At 41.9% G+C, this 21422-nt stretch overlaps 1 protein-coding gene across 7 annotated transcripts in view; it reads right to left on the minus strand.

The window, feature by feature from the left end:
* Positions 1-21422, minus strand: part of akt3a (v-akt murine thymoma viral oncogene homolog 3a) — a 367050-nt gene that overhangs the window by 81276 nt on the left and 264352 nt on the right. For all 7 annotated transcript variants that reach the window (XM_041216730.1, XM_041216711.1, XM_041216701.1 and 4 more), the window contains 3 exons: positions 13282-13413; positions 10426-10491; positions 9164-9232 (listed from right to left, as the gene is read on the minus strand). In XM_041216730.1, coding sequence (XP_041072664.1) covers positions 9164-9232; positions 10426-10491; positions 13282-13413 — 267 coding nt within the window. The remainder of the gene's footprint in view (positions 1-9163; positions 9233-10425; positions 10492-13281; positions 13414-21422) is intronic.

The following is a 21422-nucleotide window of genomic DNA, read 5'->3' on the forward strand; positions in this document are numbered from 1 at the left end:
TGTCAGGGGAGGTGAGTTGGGGGGTGCGGGTGTCTTATGAGGAAAGGCTGGACTTGTATCCACTGGAATTTAGAAGAGTAAAAGTTGACTTACTTGAAACCTTTAAGATCCTGAGGGATCTTGACAAAGTGGACTTGGAGAGGATGTTTGCTCTTGGGAGAATCTAAACTAGGGGTCACTGTTTAAAAATAAGGGGTCGCTTATTTAAGACAGAAGTGAGGAGAAATTTTTTCTCTGAGGATTGTTGAGTCTTTGGAGTTCTCTTTCTCAAAAGGCAGTGGAAGCAGAGCCTTTGAATATTTTTGAGGCAGAGCTAGATAGATTCTTGATTAACAAGGGGTAAAAGGTTATTGGGGATAGGCAGGAATGTGGGGTTGAGGTTACAATCAGATCAGCCATGATCTTACTGAATAACGGAGCAGGCTTGAGGGGCCGAGTGGCCTACTCTTAATTCATATGTTTGTATGTTCTGTGAAGTCAATGTGAGCAGCCTAGGGAGCAAACTCAGGGGTGGGCATGGTAGAATGGAATGGTGAGTGAGAGGAGGCAGAGGGAGCCGGAAGGGTGAGTGGGTGAGGGTGCGTCGATACCAGAAGGGTGCAGCGATGGTGGTTGAGGGGATATGGAGGCAAACACAAACCCTGGGGATGGGAAGGTGATGGTTGGAGAGGACAATGTGGGTGGGGGTGGAATTTTCAGCAAGAAAGGAAGCCTGCACATTCACCTGGACATTCATGAAGGAGAATGGTTTGGGGTGTAGGGTAACAGTGGGGTGGTCAAAGATGATGATGGGGTTGGGGGGTGGGGTTTGACTATGATGGAAGAAAGGGTGTGGGTGACTTGGGGGGGGGTGGGGAAGGACCGGGAAGCTGATCAAAAACATAACGTCTACCAAACTGTGCAAATCAAAATGAGTGGAGCCTCGTGTTTGAAGGGCACAGGTGCTGCATGAGAGTGCAATCAGTGGGTGGGTGGAGATGCAGGTCAGCTCAGATGGACAACTGAAAGAGGACCCAGCAGGAAGCACTGAAAATGCTTGGGACAGTGAGATGAGAGTGATGGATGAATGTTCAGCATGCGTGGGAGTGTGCTTGAACGAGGCTACGAAAGGCCCTGCCACACACACACTTCTCCCTTCAGATCTCCAGATTCACTCCTGGTCCGGCTGCACACATCTGAACTGCCAGGGGGCTGCCGGGCGAGCACTCACGAAGCCTGTCAATTAAGCTGAAAGACAACATTACACATTATTCAATGCAAGTGAATATATTTTCAGATTATAAAGTGACGAAATGTGTTTCCCGTGCAACCACTTGTGATCAAAATTTCTTAACTTTTCTAGGCCTACCATTTCTTCCAGGGGGTTGCCCTAACACCCGCAGCAGGGGTGGAGATAGCCCGGGCAATAGTTGGCCTTGTTGCCTCTGATGAACTCGGTATGCGTCCTCTGGAGAGCTGAGGCCTTGAGGGCCCTGGCTTGTTTTGGCTGTCCTACTGTGGGCTAGCTGCTCCTTCTGCAGTGACAGAGGATGAAGTTGAGGGGGTCACAGGCCAAGGGGACTCAGAGAGAGTGGGCAGCCTCAGCTTCCTGAGCGGATGACCCAGGGGTGTCCAGCTGCCGCTCCTTGTCCCTTCAGGTGCCGAGGGCCCCAGCCTGATTCCTTGAGGGGGAAGGAGCACCTGGAGGGGGGGTCGAAGAGCCCTGTCTCTCACTTGCGTTGCCACTGTAGGAACTCACTGATGGCTACTGCAATGGAGTGCAGGTCTGTGCACATATCTGTGCTCTGCTGCACCACGGTCTCCGCCATCCTTCCCGTGGAGACCTCCATGCATGCACACGTGGGCACCACTTCATCAGAGAACATGTGGATGCACTATTCCGACTCACATGCCACTCTGTTGAGGGCTTCCACAGCTCTGCGTGAAGTTCCCCCACCTCTGCTTACTCTCCAGGATGAGTTGGAAGGCCGAATCCAGAGGCTTGTCATCTAACTCCAACCTGACAGATGCCTCTTCCCCAACAGTCCTCCAAGTAACAGGGAGATCGGCTGAACCCGCCTCCTCCTGTTGCAGACATATGTCCTTGCGGTCACCACCAGTTTGAGAGGCCGGGCCTGCTATAGATCCAGGTCCCACCAAGGTGCGTGTGTCTGCGCTGGTGGAGGGTGTGGGTAAACACTGTGACAGGTCTTGCAAGCTGCTTATTTCTAGTTCTTCAATGGAGATGGTGTCCTCTTGGCTGGAGGTGAGGACCTAGATGGAGCTGAGGGAATGGCTGGCTGAGGGCATCGGTTGCTTGGTAGCGCGCTCTGTGAGCCAAAGTAGAGATAATTAGTGCATGACAGCAGTCAAAAACAGGAAAAAGCACTCTCGGTGGTGTTGATGAAGGGTGATCTGGTGCAAGATCCTCACATGGGTGTTCGCCAATGACCTCACTATCTCTGCAGGCACGGTCCAAGCCCTCACCAGTGTGACTGCATGATCCTCAGAATTGGGTGAGGGCCTAATATCAGCCATTGCACCCTAGGTCTGGGACTTCTCCCTCTTGTTGTGAACCAAGTTCTCCTGCATGGAAACAGTTGGAGATCGAGAGAGCAGGATGCATGCCACAGCAGATGATAAGGGTGTGCAGAATCTGTGTGGTGAGCGGAGCCCTGGGCGGTATAAGGACAAGAGCTCCAGAGGTACATGAACCTGATGGAGGGGTGTGTGTGTGTGTGAGAGAGAGAGTTAGTGGTGTTGTCCCTTGAGGTGCGAGATCCCTGTGGATATGTGATGGGATTGGGAGTGTCTGTTGAGAGTGATGAGGTGGTCAACTTACCCTGGCGGAATGGATGAGATCGTTCATCCTCTTCCCTGTACTGGATGGCTGACGACCTCTGTACTCCAATGGTGCTGGCTGCCACTGCCTCTCAGGCTGGATTGGTGACTCTGACGTGCCTCCTGCGGCCAGAGCAGGGGTAGAGAGCATCGCAGCAGGCCTCAACAGCATCCAAAAGGCACCCTAGTGAGGCCTCACTAAATTTTGGGACTACTGTCTTCTTTGCTTTTGGGGCCATCTGTCATTGGAGCAGTCCTGGTCTGTAGACATGATGTATGCTGTTCTCTGGTACGCTTAAATATGATGCCTGGAGCAAGGAAGCACTGAGTTACAGCGTGGCAGGCAAATCTGAGCCCACCTGTCAGCGATCTGGCACGGTTACTATGAATGCATTATTAATGAGGTGGGACCCGCCAGGAAGTGGAAGGTATGGCACAAAAACCCACCATTGTGGCCAGTAGGAAAAGCATAGTTTTTCACGTTTGCTACCGCACTTAGTGCACTTCAGGGACGATTCCGCCCAATACCCTCAGTTTGTGAAATGCTGATCACCACTGCTACCGTGTAATGATTTTTTTTTCATGGATTTCAATGAGGTGCAAAGCTGTGTTTTCATTCTGGCACAAGGTATAGGATATACTGTCATTACAAAACATGTTAATAATATCTATTTTGTGTCATTTATCTTGTACCTTTTTTTAAGGAACAGAATGCTCAAATGCTCGAGGAAGAAGTCGATAATACAGAATCATCATGCTCACCTAACAGCTGCGTTATCAACATCACTTAAAACAAGTGCCTGCACAGACACATAATTCAGATGATATTAGTGAGGTTCAGGAAAGAACACAGGGCAACTCCATGATCACAGGTGACAAAGGGGAGAAGTGAAAGATAAATAAGACCTAGCTCTTGCTGTGTGGTCTGCAGCATGGACACAGACCTTATTGAGTTAAGTTACAATTCCAACAGGCAGAGGCATGACAGGCCAAATGGTCATTTTCTGTAACAAAAACAGAAAATGCTGGGAAAACTCAGCACGTCTAGCAGCATCTGTGGAGAGAGAAACAGAGTTAATGTTTCAAGTCCATATGACCCTTCTTCAGAGCTGGAGAGAAGTAGAAATATGAAGTTTATACTAGTGCGGTGGAACATTTTGAGCCCGTGTAGACTCTTTTTCTGTGCTGGAATTTCTGACTGTGATGTCATCAGACACCACCCAACCTAAATGAAACACAGGACAAGTGCAAAATAGTATACAAGGTACTTAACTCATTTTGTGAGACATTAAAGTGTTCTAACTAAACAATTGTTTGCTCTGCAGAATGTTATTAAGAAGTACACATAAGTGGTATCTATAGAGATGATGTCATGTCACAGGAAGCAAACAGAAGAAAACGCCCCAATGATGATTTTGAGTGTTGAAATCTAAGAAGTGATATGGAAATTAGAAAAGTCACTTTTGACTTCTTAACAGGGCTGATCATCAAGGGTGGGGGGGGGATTCAGAGACCTGGAAAGTTTCAAAGAGCAGTGGGCATCGCAATTACTTCATCACCAGCAGCAAGAGCACAGGAATAGGTGAATAATAGTTCTCAAATTGCTGCTAAGTTCCTGCCAGCACCAGCCTTTGGATAAAGACAGCACAGCCTTCCCACTCATTCAACACAAAAGGAATGAAGAAACTTCTTAGTTAAGGCACAAGAACTTGATATTTGTGTCTCTTGATATTTTACCTTTATTAATAAAAAAAGACAGTGGTAATAGCATTGGCAATCTTTGGATCACTGACAATGCCTTTCATACGTTTTACTGCAGGAGATTTGTGGAAGTATGCCAATATTACAAGAGGGTTCCCTAAAGAGGAATGTTTGAAATCACTGTGTTTTGCTTGGAGTGGCTTTCGCGTGTTTTTAAAGTTTTGAGGTTACTCTGACCCAAGCAAGACATTGCCTAAAAACAGCAGCCCCGTCAAAGCTCAACCATCTGTACAGGTGGCATAGGACAAAATGTCCTAGCTCCTGTGTCCATTAGGAACAGCAGACTGCCATTGCAGCTTAAACAGAATTACCTGGAAAAACTCAGCAGGTCTGGCAGCATTGGCGGAGAAGAAAAGAGTTGACGTTTCGAGTCCTCATGACCCTTCCACAGAACTGAGTGAATATAAGGAGAGGGGTGAAATATAAGCTGGTTTAAGAGGGGGGGGGGGGGAGAGAGAGAGAGAGAAGTGGGAGGGGGGGTGTGGCTGTAGGAACAAGTAAGCAGTGATAGGAGCAGATCATCAAAAGATGTCACAGGCAAAAGAACAAAGAGGTGTTGAAGGTGGTGATATTATCTAAGCGAATGTGCTAATTAAGAATAGATGGTAGGGCACTCAAGGTCTAGTGGGGGTGGGGTGGAAAGACTAGCAGGGCATACAAGATTTAAAAATAATGGAAATAGATGGGAAAAGAAAAATCTATATAAATTATTGGAAAAAACAAAAGGAAGGGGGAAGAAACAGAAAGTGGGTGGGGATGGAGGAGGGAGTTCAAGATCTAAAGTTGTTGAATTCAATATTCAGTCCGGAAGGCTGTAAAGTGCCTAGTTGGAAGATGAGGTGCTGTTCCTCCAGTTTGCGTTGGGCTTCACTGGAACAATGCAGCAAGCCAAGGACAGACATGTGGGCAAGAGAGCAGGGTGGAGTGTTAAAATGGCAAGCGACAGGGAGGTTTGGGTCATTCTTGCGGATAGACCTAAGGTGTTCTGCAAAGCGGTCGCCCAGTTTACGTTTGGTCTCTCCAATGTAGAGGAAACCACATTGGGAGCAACAAATGCAGTAGACTAAATTGAGGGAAGTGCAAGTGAAATGCTGCTTCACTTGAAAGGAGTGTTTGGGCCCTTCGACAGGCCCATTCGTTGCTCCCAATGCGGGAGCATATTTTATGCCCTGCTAGTCTTTCCACCCCACCCCCACTAGAGCTGTACCTTGAGTGCCCATCCATTTTTAATTAGTACATTCGTTTAGATAATATCACCACCTTCAACACCTCTGTGTTCTTTTGTCCGTGACATCTTTTGATGATTTGCTCCTATCACTGCTTGCTTGTCCCTACAACCACACCAATCCCGCCCCCACTTCTCTCTCCTGTCCCCCACCTTAAACCAGCTTATATTTCACCCCTCTCTTTATATTCACTCAGTTCTGTGGAAGGGTCATGAGGACTCCAAACGTCAACTCTTTTCTTCTCCGCCGATGCTGCCAGACCTGCTGAGTTTTTCCAGGTAATTCTGTTTTAGTTTTGGATTTCCAGCATCCGCAGTTTTTTGTTTTTATGCCATTGCAGCTTAGCTGTATGGCTAGTTTACAAGATAAAGGCAGATTAAGAAGGCTATTCCAACTTTTTAAGTCTTCCATCTAGAAAGGCTATTGTTTTTCCTCCACCATTTAGTTGTTTCTTAAATAATTTCAAAGTTTTCAACTCCACTTAGAAACATATTCAATGTGGACAAGGACTTCTTGGCAGTTTTAAAGTTGCCTTTAATGAATTTGAACATGTGGCCTCTTATCCTACTATCGCACTTCAGTTTGAGTAATTACCTGCATTTACATTACATTTTATGTGCCATTTACTATTTTCTATATCACTAAGTTCATTGCTCAGTTGCTTATTTTCAAGAATGAAAGGTCCAAGTTTCCCAGTCTCTGTTCATACCTCTGCAATTGTGGATCAGCTTTATGGTTTTTCTGCTTTTTTCCACACATTATTTAATTTCTTATTCATTCCCATTAAGTAAAAGAGCAGAGCAGAGGATCTAAGTTTTATTTTGAAGGGGAGCTAACCTCCAGGCTGCACAAAGCACCTCACTTATCTACTAGCCTAGATGGGTGCAGCCACTAAAACACTTGAGGATTAATTTCCCCAAATATCTTGGGTATTAAAAAGCCTCCATGATAGCCAACATGGGGATCTTGAGCTAAAACGATGGTTCAGCCCTTGTTTTACCACAAGACACTACCTTGGTAAAGGGGTTGAGGCGAATGCCAAAAATTCCACCTGGAAAATCGCTAAGGAGCAAATGGCAATTAAATTGCTTGCTAGTGTTCGTTAATAAGGCTGCATGGCATTCTGGTTGATAGCACTTGGTTCTGGTGAAACTGCCTGCAACAGCAAACAGCTGATTGGGAAATCATTGCAGAAGTTTGAGTGTTACTTAAAAGGTGGCAGTGACAGCTTTCCATCTCATAAGATGATGGCGTACGCTGTGGCGGTCAACTCTGTGTTAAGCATCGCCTGGTGTGATTCAGGAGTCCCACTCTGGCATGGCAGTCTCTGCTGCATTTGCTGCAGAGGAAAACAGTGAGCTGAGAAGGTGCAGGATTTTCTGGCCTCTGTTTTCTCCGTGCCCTCTTCTCAGCTAGCTGAACTACGGCTAGAGATTTGAAGAGGACTTTTGAAATACACTGGGAGACTTTCTCGGATAGTCTGTCATGACTTCACTGACATTCCTTCAACATTCTGCAAGTTCTGTTAGGGCTCCACCTAAAAAGAGTAATTGCCGTGCTGCTGTCTTTTTGGACACCTTATAGAGTCACTTGGAGAAAGGGAGTGCTTGGTCATTGGAGCTTGCTGGGGATCCCCCTAGGTCTGCAGGAGGAATGGGCTGAGAACATGAGACCAGGCAGAGTAATGCTAGCTGCTGCATGAGTGGGGAGATAGGAAGGCTAGGTGGACTCCTTTCCTTTTTGAGGTGGCAGGGTAGCATACCTCCTCCAGCAGGACGTTCAGTGCTGCACCTGAGAACCTCTTTGCCCTCTCAGTCCCTAAGTTACATGAGGGCTTGAGGCCTAATAAGCCTAAGATTTTGACAAACAAAGATAGCCAGCATCCATGGATAAGGTACCACAATTAACTTTTAGGCAAAACTTTAGATCATCTTTTTACCACTGATGGAAACTCACTGCTGCATCAGTTTGGCTGGGAGAAAACCAGTAAGTGAAAAAAGCTCCTTTGCAGGTAAAATGTTAAGAAATAGGGCTGAACCTAAAGCATAAATATTACAAAAATCAGAAACAGCCAAAACTAATTAAATACTCTAGGCTAATAAAAGAATGGATCTCAACTTGGTTATGGTATATAAGGGAGAGTTCAACATTCATGGTACAGGACTCTCGTAGGTTAAAACTCTTCAAAAATTTGATTAGACCATCAAGTGAGCAAAGAGGTGCGCATATTCACCTAACTGTAACAACCTTTAACACTTACTTTAAAGGCTCAGAGGAAAATTACAGATAACTCTGACTTATGGGAAGGATGTCACAGAACATATATTATTTTAATAAGCGTGCACTCGATATAATCTTTTCCAGTGTGAGTGTTACCTCCTCTTCCTCCTTCAAGTGCCATGCCCCAGGAGTGCGTTGGCAGCCATGGATTTCCATTAGACTGGTCCATGATTATGCTTGGCAAAGTACTGTAGTGATTTGCCATTGTCTTCTGCAGCATGGCTGACTAAGAAACTCTCTTGTTCTTTACTGCCTGCCATCAGGCTCATTGGAAGGATTTACAGGCTAATACTCAACCTGTTTGGCCACATTAGGAATGCACCTTTGACGGTCAGCAAGTCCTGAAGCGGGACTCAAGCTGGAGCTTCTGGCCCAGAGGTAGGGAAGCTACCAATGCACCACAAGGCCTCCTCGAATGTTACCTATTTTATTTAAAAAAAACATGACATTATTAAAATATAATTAAATTATATGCTTTATGAATAATAATCCTTCAAAAAGATAAGTTAAGAAAAAGGTAAAACCTCACGGTGTTGTAACCTCTTAAAAATGCAAACATTCATGACTTACACTTCTCTTTTGTGCTGTTTACTTGAAAAATATTTGTTTAAATGGGCAGGCATCATTGGATGTATTGGCTTACTGTCCTGACCATGTGAGAGATTAATTGACATACAACTGATGCTGAATTACCTGGGCTTGTGAATTAACCTGAGTGCAGATTGCCATTTAGTCAAATTGACTCCTTGGTATCAAACTGTTTAAAATGTTTTACCCAACTGTATCCCATTGCTGCCACTATAATTTACCATCTGTTGTCAGCTGGGAATGGGGCAAGCATTAAATGACAGGTAGGAAAGGTGATTTTATTCTTCCCCCTCATCAATATGTTACCTAGTTATTCATTATTTTGATCATTACAAACTAATTCAAGTTTGAAGGAAAGCAAAACAAATTTTGCTTCTTAAAACAAAGACAAGAAAAAATAGAATTCAGAATCTTTAATCATTGTAAAATTAATATAGAGAACACTGCACTGTACACCATAGTGCACTTTTTAGAAAAATAAAGCTTACCTCTCCACCATTCACATACTCCATGACAAAACATAAACGATCTTTAGTTTGGAAAGAATACTTCAAAGACTGCAACAAAGAATTGTAAGCGTACAGAATGTTATTTGGGTTATTTAGCTTTGATAGTTTTCACATTGCTGTATAAAGCAAAATAGCGCAAGATTTTAATACTACAAATATATTTTCCTGTAAGTGGCTGCTGTTTAATAGTTATTAGAAAGCTGTATTTAACCTGAATTAAACTCTCCAAGCAGCTCTAATAATACTGAATAGTGATGAAGGTGCCAAATGCAATTCCAAATGGGAAACAGCTGATGGTACTCTCTTCTCAGATTAACTTTCATTTGCCAGTTATTTAGTGAGATTTTACCCTCACAGATCTTCATAAGTGTGAATAGAATGAAGATGAAAATTAAAACCATGGAGAATACCTTCTACTACCAGATATTGTTAGTTCACTTCGGTGTAAAGTAAAAGCATTTTCAAAGCTAGTTAGAAATATCAAAATTATTGATATTTATAAAGGAGAACAGAAAATATGACATGAAGAGGACATTCACTGTCTCATCAGGAAATGTGGCGCAAACTTTTTCTTTTGTTTGCATTAGCTATAAGAGCTAAGTATCACTTTCATCATAGCGATATCACCAAGTCATGGCTATTGAAGTACCTGAACACAAATTAATAGTGTTGTATGCTTGCAAAGATTTGCTAAACATGTTTTCATGGAATTCATATTTTTATAATGGACCACAAAACTGACCACACCACGAAATTTTTTTTCATAGAAGAGTGAACTTTGATCTCATTAAATGATATTGCAACCATGAAATTTTAAATTGCAAATGGAATCATTGTGCATGAACTTTAAGAAAATTGTAATTAGGCTCAAAGGTAAAATGCCTCAAGAAATAAAGAACTTATTTTGTTATGGCGTCATTATAACCTGATACAGTTTGCCTTTGGCTATGGTCTGCAACTGGTTGTTGCTACAAGAATTGCAGGTAGTTTTCTCACATTATATTAATTTTACTTTATAAGGCCTGTTCCAATGTATTAATTCCAGTACAGAACAGATGTTGACATACAATTTTGCAGCTATGTTATAAGTGTGACAGTCACTGTGAGCACCAATTATTCTCTCTAGGTCTGGTTAGTACCAAAATATTTTATAAATTTAGTATAGAAACAAAACAGCACTTAGATCTTATATTCATTAAGGTCTCAATAGCAGTTTTTTTTTACAGTTTTATAGTACTTACCGTTAAAAACGGATGCCTAGTGTTTTTTAATACTCTGCTTTCTGTAAGTGTGTGCGCTACCTCATCCTAATAAAAGGGAAAACAATTTTTAAGTACTGTATAGCTGAGCTCTAGCATAAATTTTAAAATAAACCTTCATTTTAATTTTGTTACAGGTTTGACGAATTTAAATTACATATGAGGACCAAAAATATTGTACGGTACAAAATAATTAGAACTAGCACAATTAAAAAAATCTAGTGGGCTATTCACATCCTCTGAATAGGAAGTAATAAAAAGATATGCTGTCAAGATTTTTTCTTCAGACTGTTCTTCAGCCTCCTGCTCAAAAAATTAAACTGATGATTCTGTTTGAAAAGATTCTTCCTCGAACAATAGGTACAGGATTTCCCAAGATTCAAAAAGGAAGGAATCTAGAGGTTCAGTAAAAGTAACTACTGAGGTCCCATATTTCTGGGACTGTAATGCATAAATGCAAAATGGGTAGTGTTATGTACATACACACAATTATATATAATTGAAGTTAAAAAGGGAAATAATGAAAAAATAAAGTCAAAGAATGTTATAAATACAACATAGTTATCACAGGTCTTTATCCTAAATATTCCCATTCAAACTGCGAGTTGGATGGCTACTTAAATGCATTAATTATTTTAAGTAGTAAAAAAACCACCATATTTAGTATCAACATGTAACATTATAATCAAGACAGCAAACTACAAATAGCTATGTTTCATTTTGATTAAATAGAAAATATACAAATTTAAAATTATAAGCCTGTGTTTCCTGCTAAAAAGTTACGAATGTTCATTATTTAACATAACATTTATTGTTTGGTGGCAAGTGTTTCACCCTCATTACATCATCGCCATTTGCTTGGATCTAGGAATACTGCAGCAAGAGGAGCAATGATCACGATGGTACCATGCATAAATGATAACTGCAATCAGGTACACAGCCTTGAACCTTCCCCCACTGAATCGTCAATGTGTTGTAAAATGCATGAAGAAATAGGTCTGTAGAACATTTAGACACTGCAGTAAAACTAAAGCAATATTTTTAAATGTCGAAATATTTAAATTCAAAGATTGCATGCAGTTTTACTGTAATTTGGTGAGTTTTCTCTGGGTGAAGGGGCACAGTGGAGCTAACGACATATTTGCACAGGGCCTCTGGTGAAGATGATCGCATATTAAGCTACTGGCCTCCAGGCATGAGCTCTGCAGGTGTTCATTCTTGCCAGCAGTGAAAGCACATGCATATGAAGTTAATGTAAATAAAATAACTATGACACACCCTATGTCAAACATAAATTTTTACCTGAATATTATGCCACTGCATAATTAAGTAATCACTTATTAAATACATCTTACAAATTTAGTAAAGGTCTGTGAAAAAGAGGAGGAACAATCACACCGATTCTGCAAATGTTTTACTTTTCTCTGGTCTCTTCCCACTGCACATTTTCAAAGAATCCGCAAATATAAAGTTTTTATTAATACAAGTTGCTACTTCTGCTGCTCCACAACCAATTGTTAGAAGGAGCAAGCAAGTGTCATACAATGATTGGCTGTTAATTTATTAACAGGTGCTTGGTTACCATTTAGGAGCTTCTCACAATGTGTACTTGAAACTGAAAACTTGCCATCTAGGAGAAGTACAGAAAACGCTGTCCCATTATTTAGTGATAGAGCACATTGGAGAATTCGTGAAAGTGGTTTTGAGTTGAAGTCATCAGCAAAAAGTTACCAAGTAAGATTATTGTGTTGAGGTGGACAACTCAAAGTGTAAAGGTGCAATAATCCTATTTAGCCTGCAGAAAAAAAAATCAAGACTCTTTATTTGCAATGTTTCACAGGAACCTCATTAAGATCTGTTGCATATGTTTATATATTGTATTATTCCGTTGATCTATACTGTTATAACTTAGGTAAGTGTATGTTGGTACAGTGCAGAGCAATGAGTGGACATGGTTAAGGTTGAAAGTTATGAAAGCTGAAAATTGACTTTTACACATGAAACTGGTATACCTTTCCAAAGAATGTTATATATTTGATATACTGATTTTGAATTAAGAAGCCAGCTGGGAGGTGTTATGCTCCATTGAGAGAGGCAGAATTTGGCTCGATTTGTTGCCCTTTTCATAACATGTTAAAGTATGAGTCACTCCAACCTGGCTGTGAAAGTTGTAAGAGCCTTACCTGCTTGTTGGGAGTGATTACTTCTTATGCAGCTGTGCAAGGGCATGTATTCTGTTCTCCACTGTGCCTTGGGTAGGGGATTGCTAAATTTATATTGTCACCTCAAGCACTGCTGCAATGCTCCACAGCATTGTGCAAGATACCATGAGGAATGAACAACAAAGTACTAATCAGAGTTGGAGTTAGCAAAATATAAAAATGGTTGTTTCTTCCCCACATGTTTCTGGTGTGTCTCTTTAAAGTTTTTCCCCTTTTGCATGGAGTTATTTTTGAAGCAGAAGCTTGATATTAGAATAAAATTTATCTGATGAGTACAGTAGCAAAAACTACAGTACATAAAATAGTCACTGAACAATTAATTGACAGGAATTCTGCACTTGCAATCAGCAAGTAGTTTAAAACCTAGGAGGCAAAAAACACATCAACACACATTTTAATGTATTGACATATTTATAGTGTCGATCAATATATTTTAACAAAATATTGATAAAGCAATCCTAAACTCTACCAAGGTATTCAAGTAAAATTTTTACATTTGTTTCCTGTATTTTTCTACTTCACTTGAAAATTCCAACTACAGGAATATTAAAGTTTGCTTCTAAAATTAGTGTTTGAGAAGTGTTGCTTCAAAAAAAAATAAACAACTTGTGCCTACCTTTGCAATAATAATTTCTTTCTTTAGAATCTTCATTGCATAATATTTCCCAGTTGCCTTTTCCTTGACTAAAATTACTTTTCCAAAAGTGCCTTTTCCCAGTAGTTTTAAATAATCAAAGTCATTCATAGTCTGTAAATAAAATGAGGTGGAAAAAGTCGTCAAAATAGGCCTGTAGCACAGATTGATATTTGAAATTCAATATATAGAACCAGTTGCCAGGCTTGAAAAGCAAGAACACTCGCTGAAATGCATTCAAACTAATACAAAATGAACAATTAACCTAATGAGGACAGATCACTTGTTGTTTCTTTGGGGACATCAGCTTTATACGTTTATACCTTACATACTGCGTTATTGGGAAAAATATTCAATACAGGAATAAAACTCAAACATCAAGTGTAATTTTATTACTGTATTAAAAATATACAGATAAACTCAAACTAAAACAGATTGGGGTAGCAGTGCATAAGAGGTTCAGAGTATAGTGGGGAGTGGGGTTAGAGATTAGACAGATAAGGCCATGAGGAATTTAAACACCAAGTTCCCCACTAATTGTGGGTTTCAGCTGTCTTAGGCATTGTGGATACTCAGTTGAGTACATTCAAGACAGAGGTCAATAGATTTTTGGATATTAAGGGAATCAGTCGATTTGTGGATAATGTGAGAAGGTGTAGCCGAGGTAGATGATCTTATTGAATGGTGGAGCAGGCTCAAGGAACTAAATGTTCTACTTCTAAAACTATTTTTCATGTTCTTAAATAAAATTAGTGTTTGAGAATTAAATTAATGCTTTAGTTTCAGTCTTCAGATCGCATAAACTTGTTTGAATTCCCTTCATTACATAAAATTGAGGGGTGATCTAATCCAGCTATTTAAATGAAAAATGCATTTGATAGGGTAGATAAAGAAAAACTATTTCCTCTGGTGGCAGAATCCAGAACAAAGAGAATAATCTTAAAATTAGAGCCACACCATTGTGAGAAGATGGCTCCTGATTTCACTCAGAGCGTAACAGAATCATGGAATTTTCTCCCCCAAAAGGCTATGGATGCTGGATAAACAAACTTTCAAACTCAGGCTGATAGAATTTTGTTAAATAAGGATATCAAGGGATATGGGTCAAAAGCAGGTAAATAGGGTTGATGCACAGATCAGCAGTGATCTAGCTGAATGGTGGTATAGGCTCAAGGAGCTGAATGGCCCACTCCCTTTTTCACTTGTTTAAATACCTATTTGTGTAATGGATGGCTGGGATTGGGTCTTTATTTTACTTCGAATTTTTTGAGTCTGCCAGAGAGTTAACCTTTTGTTCTATTGCTATAGAAACGATTCCAGTCCTTAAAACATGGATTGAGAAGTCACTTTCACATGGTATAGCAAGTTTCAGAATAGCTCCTTGTTCCAAGGTCCAATCCTCATTTTACATTTGCAAATATATACTCTAGACATATACTATGCTATGAAATAAAATGGTTACATAAAAACTAAGTAAACTAAAAATAGAGTGTCATATGACAGATACTGGAGCCTCAGCAGTGTTCCATCCTTTACTCCATTTGTTATATCTGTGCTGTGCCGGTATGCTTACTTTGAAAGTTATTAACACCACCCTTCCTCAATAAAATCAGTTACAAAGAAAGCATCCAAATTCTCTGATAAAACATGCAGATGAAGGAGGCAAGGGTATTTAAAATATTATGGTACTGGATTAGCAACCTGGAGCTCACATGGGAGAAATTTGTTTTGAGTCCTGCCACTTCTAGCGTTCTCCATTGACAACATTGAGAAACACCTAATGGGCTGCACAGGTAGCAGCCCCCTGTGCTGCCTGCCCCCAAGGAATTGGTGTAAGCTTGCATAACCCTGCTTCCAAACAAATTTCTTCCCCATGAGTTTAAATCCCAAATTAGCAAGTTGCAAAGTGAAAGGAAACAAAAAATCAGGTAATTTCTGGGCTAACAACAGAAATATAACCACAAAGACTTTCAGAAAGCGGTTAAAAACACAATTGGTTCATTAATATCTTACAGAGAAGAGCGCTTGTCACCTCAACTTGGTCTGGTCTATATATGGCTTCAGTCTCGTACTATGTTGTTCATTTTAATTAGCCTAGCAACTATCACAATAATGCAATATAGGAAAAAGGAAATCGTACAGAACGATCAAACAATGTGTAAGCATACAGCTAGCTCAATCTTACATAGTCCTTTTAACTAGCATCCGGAGGCTGGATTCATAATCTAGAGAATTTGAGTTCAAATCTTACCATGGAGATTACACTTCAGATAAACAGAGCTGGTACTAGTTTAAAAAAAAAATGGCCGTGAAGCTGTTAAATTATCAAAAAAATCCAATTAATTCACTCAGTCCTCTAGGGAAGGAAACTGCCATCTTTACCTGGTCCGAACTATGTGACTCCAATGTCACATCAATGTGGTTGACTTGTAATTGCCCTCTTGCTAGGCTTGTTAGGCCAACTACTTGCAACTAGGGGTGGCAATGAATGTGCCCAATGAATTTTACATTCCCTCCCCAATCCCCCCCACCCCAAGTATTTAATATCCAGTTTCTCAGTTTCTTCAATCACCACTGGGCACTTCCTGTCCCACTGGTAGATAGACCTATCAGAAATGGGAATGCAATGATACACCAATGAATGGTTTCTCAATATTGAATCTAAACCTCATGATGTTTCATGCTTTCAAGTCAAATAAAGTCAAGGAAACCTCTTGCTGATCACCACCTATTGCCCTGGTCTACCCTCAATTGCTGAGCTGTTACTCTTCAATGTTGGAATAAGTTCTAAGAAAACAAGGGAACAAAATGTAATCTGAATGGAAACGTCAATGTGCTCCCAAGACTGACAGGGTAGTACCACCACTGGCCATTCTGGCTGAGTCTTGAGGATATAGTTATCAAACTTGGCCTGCAGGTGGCAAGGGGGTTAACTTAAGCAAGCAGCCTACTGGATATCATCCATGCCAATTTTGAAATACTTGAGTCTATGGCAGCATTGGCAGAAGTGACCACCACAATTCTAAAGATGCGACACTGCCTTCACAAAAGCTTACAATGGCACTACATCAATGCTAAGTGGAATGGACCAAGAACATACCTAGAATCCAAAACTGGGAATCCATATGAGGCACTGAGAGTCATCAGAAACAACAGAATTGTATGCTACCATAATCTGTAGCTTTGCGGCCCTGCAAACTCCTCACTCTGTTTATACTTAACCAAGGTTGCACCCTCGCTTGATGATAAAAGTATAGAAAGAAGCACCAGCAGGAGCACAAAGTATAATTTAGAATTGGGTGCAAACCTAGTAAAGCTCCACATAGGATTCCAAGCATGCTAAATACCAAAAGCAGCTGTCTGTAGACAGAGCTAAGGGATTAGACCAAAGTTGCGTAGCTCTATAGATCTAATTGAGAATGGTGGTGGTTACCAAGTTACTAACAAAAGGAGGTGTTACACGAACATCATCTTCAGGGCAGTAATTGGTCAACATCCTTTCAAATTACAAAAGGTACTTTGGGATATTTTATCACATTAAAGGTGCTTTATAAATATAAGTGGCTGGTGTTGACAGAGGAAAAAAAAATCAATAATGACATCAAGAAACAACCACCTACTAACAACCTAGTCACTGATGATCAGTTCAGATTCTGCCAAAACTAGTGAGCTCTACAGTTTATCTAGAAATGGGTGCAAGAACTGAATGCCAAAGAAGAGGTGAGAATAACTGCTTTTGACATTAAGGCAACAATCAGGATAGAATGGCACCAAGAAGCCCTAGCAACATTGAAGCTATTGGTGTTCAAAAGGAATACCATCCAATGCCCGATTTAATTAGTTCCTTAGGGGAGCATCCTAAGCCAAACCATCTCTGGCTGCTTTATTAATGACTTTTTCTCCATTATAAAGTCAGCTGTTTGGTGATTCCATTTTTCAGTTTCATTCACAACACCTTTGATGAAGCAGCTCACAACAACCTACAACTGAAGCTGGTTAACACCTGGGCTGATAACCAAATGTCCCAAAGGTCGTAAGGATCATCATAGAATGCTATGCTCTGTACAATTTTGCAATGAAGGCAGGCCACAATTTAGTTTTGACACTAAGAAACCAGTGTTGCCCAAAGAAAGAGAGTTGCAGGCCACAGGGATTTGGGAGGATGAACATTTGGACGGATTGGTCCTGAATGCTACAAAAGCCACCTGAAATCAAACTAAGATGTGTTCAAACACTGATCAATTTTGACAGTATACTGCACAGTCCCCTCCTTCTGGATCAGTAACCAAGAAAATCCTTAAAACCACGACCCATGCTGAACATGACTTCTGAGCAGCACTTGATATCCCAACAGCTCTGTGCCAATTCATTCATGAGGGATAAATGACCATGCCAGCAGAATTCTCCCTTTCAAACATGTTAATATCTAAGAACAAGGTAGAAGATCAGTGCAAATGTACAGTAATAAACAAGATATTTTCTGTGTGAATCTAAGTGCTCAGTATTTGCATCAAGTCCCTGATAATGAGATGTCACATGCTAGCCCTTCCTCTGAAAACCATGGGCAGGAGAATGGTGGCTTTCATGTGCTGTATGATAATGGAATTAAGATGGTCCTCTGCTCATGGCAGCTGGCATTTAACAAGCTGCTGCTAGTTGCATCTCTGGAGGACAGCCCAGTCTTACCCGCCACTATCTGCAGACATTATGCACTGAGGGAGACTGAAGTCCTAGCATTCGTTCATGTCCTGAGAAATGGCAGTACTGGACACAAGGATAGGGGGGATGGTGGTGTGGTGGTAATGCCACTCGACTAGTAATCCAGGCACCCAGGCTAATGCTATGGGGGCATGGGTTCAAATCCTACCACAGCAGTGGGTAGAATTTCAATTTCTTATAAACATCAAAGGATATGGGGATCCTGCTTGAAAATTTTGTTAAAGTAAATGATCAGCCAAGATCTCATTGAATGGAAGGGCAGGCTCGAAGGGCTGAATAGCCTACTCCTGCTCCTATTTCTAATGCTCGTAGGGATTTCAGCCACTGCTGCAAACCACAAATCTTTTGGATGACTAGTCTAATGGCAGCTATCAGATCTGTTTAACACTGAAACTTAGCTTCCAAACTGCCATGTATTGCCATGTATAATGATGCATTCCATTCTGTCCCCAACTACCTTTAGAGATGATGTTTTGTCCTTCTCTGCAATTGGTCCCTGACTGCCTCTCATATCGGGCTCTGTTGCAGTTGTCACTTGCTGCTTAATTGGTCGCAAATGGTGCTGAACATTGTGCAATGATCAGTGATGTGAACATCCCCACTTCTGACCTTATGATGGGGGAAGTTCATTGATGAAGAGGCTGGAGATGGTTGGGCCTAGGACCCTACCTTGAGGAACTCTTGCACTGATGTTTTGAAACTGATGATTGGCCTCCAAAAACCACAACCATCTTCATTTGTGCTAATTATGACTGCAACCGGTGGAGAGATATCCCCCCACCACCCCGATACCTATTGACTAATTTTGCTGGGTCTCCTTGATGCCACGCACGGTCAAATGTTGCCTTGACTTAAAGGGTAATCACTCTTGCCCCACCTCGAGTTCAGCTCTTTTGCCCATGTTTGGCCCAAGGCTGTAATGAGGCGAGGTGCTGAGTGGCCCTGGCAAACGCAAACTGAGCATCAGTGAGCAGGTTATTGCTAAGCAAGTGCTGCTTGAAGGCACTATTGATTTACTGGCGGCTGAGAGTAGGCTGTCGAGGCGGTAATTGACTGGGTTGAATTTGTCCTGTTTTTTGTGTACAGGATATACCTGGGCAATTTTCCACATAGCCGGGTAGATGCCAGTATTGTAGCTGAACTGGAAAAGCTTGGTTAGGGGCACAGGTAATTCGGGAGCACAAGTCTCCAGTACTATTGCCACAATATTGTCAGGGCTCATAGCCTTTGTAGTATCCAGTGCCTTGAATCGTTTCTCGCTATCACGTGGAGTGAATTGAATTGGCTCAAGATTGGCATGTGTCATGCTTTCTCGAAAGGAGTCCTGAGATGGATCATTCACTGGGCACTTCTGGCTGAAGATGGTTGCAAATGCTTTAGACCTGTCTTTTGCACTGATGTGCTGGCTCCATCATCATTGAAGATGAGGATATTTGTGGAGCCGCCTCCTCCAGCAAGTTGTTTAATTGTCCACCACTATTCATAGCTGGATGTGACAAGATTCCAGAGCTTAGATCTTATCTGCTGACTGGAGAATTTCTTGGCTCTGTCAACTGCATGCTGCTTCCACTGTTTGGCATGCAAGTAGTCCTGTGTTGTAGCTTCATCAGGTTGATATCTAATTTTTAAATATGCCTGGTGCTGCTCTTGGCATGCCCCCCATGCACTCCTCATTGAACCAGGGTTGATCCCTCAGTTTGATGGTAATGGTAGAATGGAGGTTACATGCAAGGCCATGAGGTTGCACACTGTGGTTGAATACAATTCTGCTACAGATGGCCCAAAACGCCTCATGGATGCCCAGTTTTGAGTTGCTAGATCTGCTTAAAATCTATCCAATTTAGCACAGAGGCAGTGCCACACAATACGATGGAGGGTATCCTCAATGTGAAGATGGGATTTCATCTCCACAAGGACTATGCAGTGGTCACTCCCACCAATACTATCACAATTGGATGCATCTGTGACAGGTAGATTGGTGAGGACAAGGTCAAGTTGGTTCTACCTTCTTGTTAGTTCCCTCACGACCTGCCACAGGCCTAGACTAGCAGCTTTGTCGTTTAGAACTCAGCCAGCTTGGTCAATAGTGGTGCTACTGAGCCGCCTTTGGTGACAGACATTGAAATCCCCCACCCAGAGTACATTCTGTGCCCTTGCCACCCCCAGTGCTTTCTCCAAGCAGTGTTCAATATGGAAGAATGCTGATTCATTAGCTGAGGTGGGCAGGGGGTGGGTGGTGTTGGAGGCAGTAGGTAGTAATCAGCTGGAGAATTCCTTGCCCATGTTTGGCCTGATGCCATGAGGCTTCATGGGGTCCAAAGTTAACGTTGAGGATGCCCAGGGCAATTCCCTCCCGACTGTATACTGCTGTGCCGCCAGCTCTGACGGACCTGTCCTGCTGATGGGACAGGACATACTCAGGCATGGTGATGGTGGTGTCTGGGATATTGTCCTAAAGGTATGATTCGGTGAGTACGATTATGTCAGGCTGTTGCTTGACTAGTCTGTGGGACAGCTCTCTTAATTTTGACACGAGCACCCAGATATTAGTAAGGAGGACTTCACAAGGTAGAGAAGGCTGGGTGTGCCATGGTCATTTCCAGTGCCTAGGTCGATGCTGGGTGATCCGTCGCGTTTCATTCCTTATCGACTTTTCTATCGCAGTTTGATACAACTGTGTGGCTTGCTGGGCTATTTCAAAGAGCATTTAAGGGTCAACCACATAGCAGTGGATCTGGAGTCACATGCAGGCCAAAGCAGGTAAAAGATTTCCTCCCTGAAGGATGTTAGGGAACCAGATGGATTTTAGTTTTTTAATTCCAGATTTATTAATTGAATTTAAATTCCACCAGTGCCATGGTAGGATTTAAACCCGTGTCCCCAGAGCATTAGCCTGGGCCTCTGGGTTACTAGTCCAGTAACATTGTCACTAAGTCCCTGCCACCCTTAGGTTGTATGAAAAAACAAAAATTTCAAGTCAATCATCACTCCTGATAAATGCTGCACATCCTGAGAGATTATGAAAGAGCCTACACATATGAAATATGTTGCCTAACAGCCTTTTTTTGACCCAGATGAGATCCCATGAATTCCGGGTCCCACAACGCCAAAGTCAATTGCATCCTTCTCCTCAGACTGCACAATCTTTATCCAGATCCATGCTGGAAGATTGACCAGTGAGACCTCATTAGCCTCACTACATACATTTGGGTGGGACTCAAAGTTGGTGACTTGGAATGGGGAAGAAACGCCCACAAATGACAAACTAGGCAGGGTTGGGAATGAGGTATATAGGGTGGAATAGGTCTGCTGGGTGAATATTGTGGACTTGTGTCTGCCCTCTTCTCTTCCACCCCAAGAACTACCACTTTTCCATTCATTGCCAAGGAATGGGCTCTGGTTCA

The sequence above is a fragment of the Carcharodon carcharias genome, chromosome 2 (assembly GCF_017639515.1).
Source record: "Carcharodon carcharias isolate sCarCar2 chromosome 2, sCarCar2.pri, whole genome shotgun sequence".
Lineage (NCBI taxonomy): Eukaryota > Metazoa > Chordata > Chondrichthyes > Lamniformes > Lamnidae > Carcharodon > Carcharodon carcharias.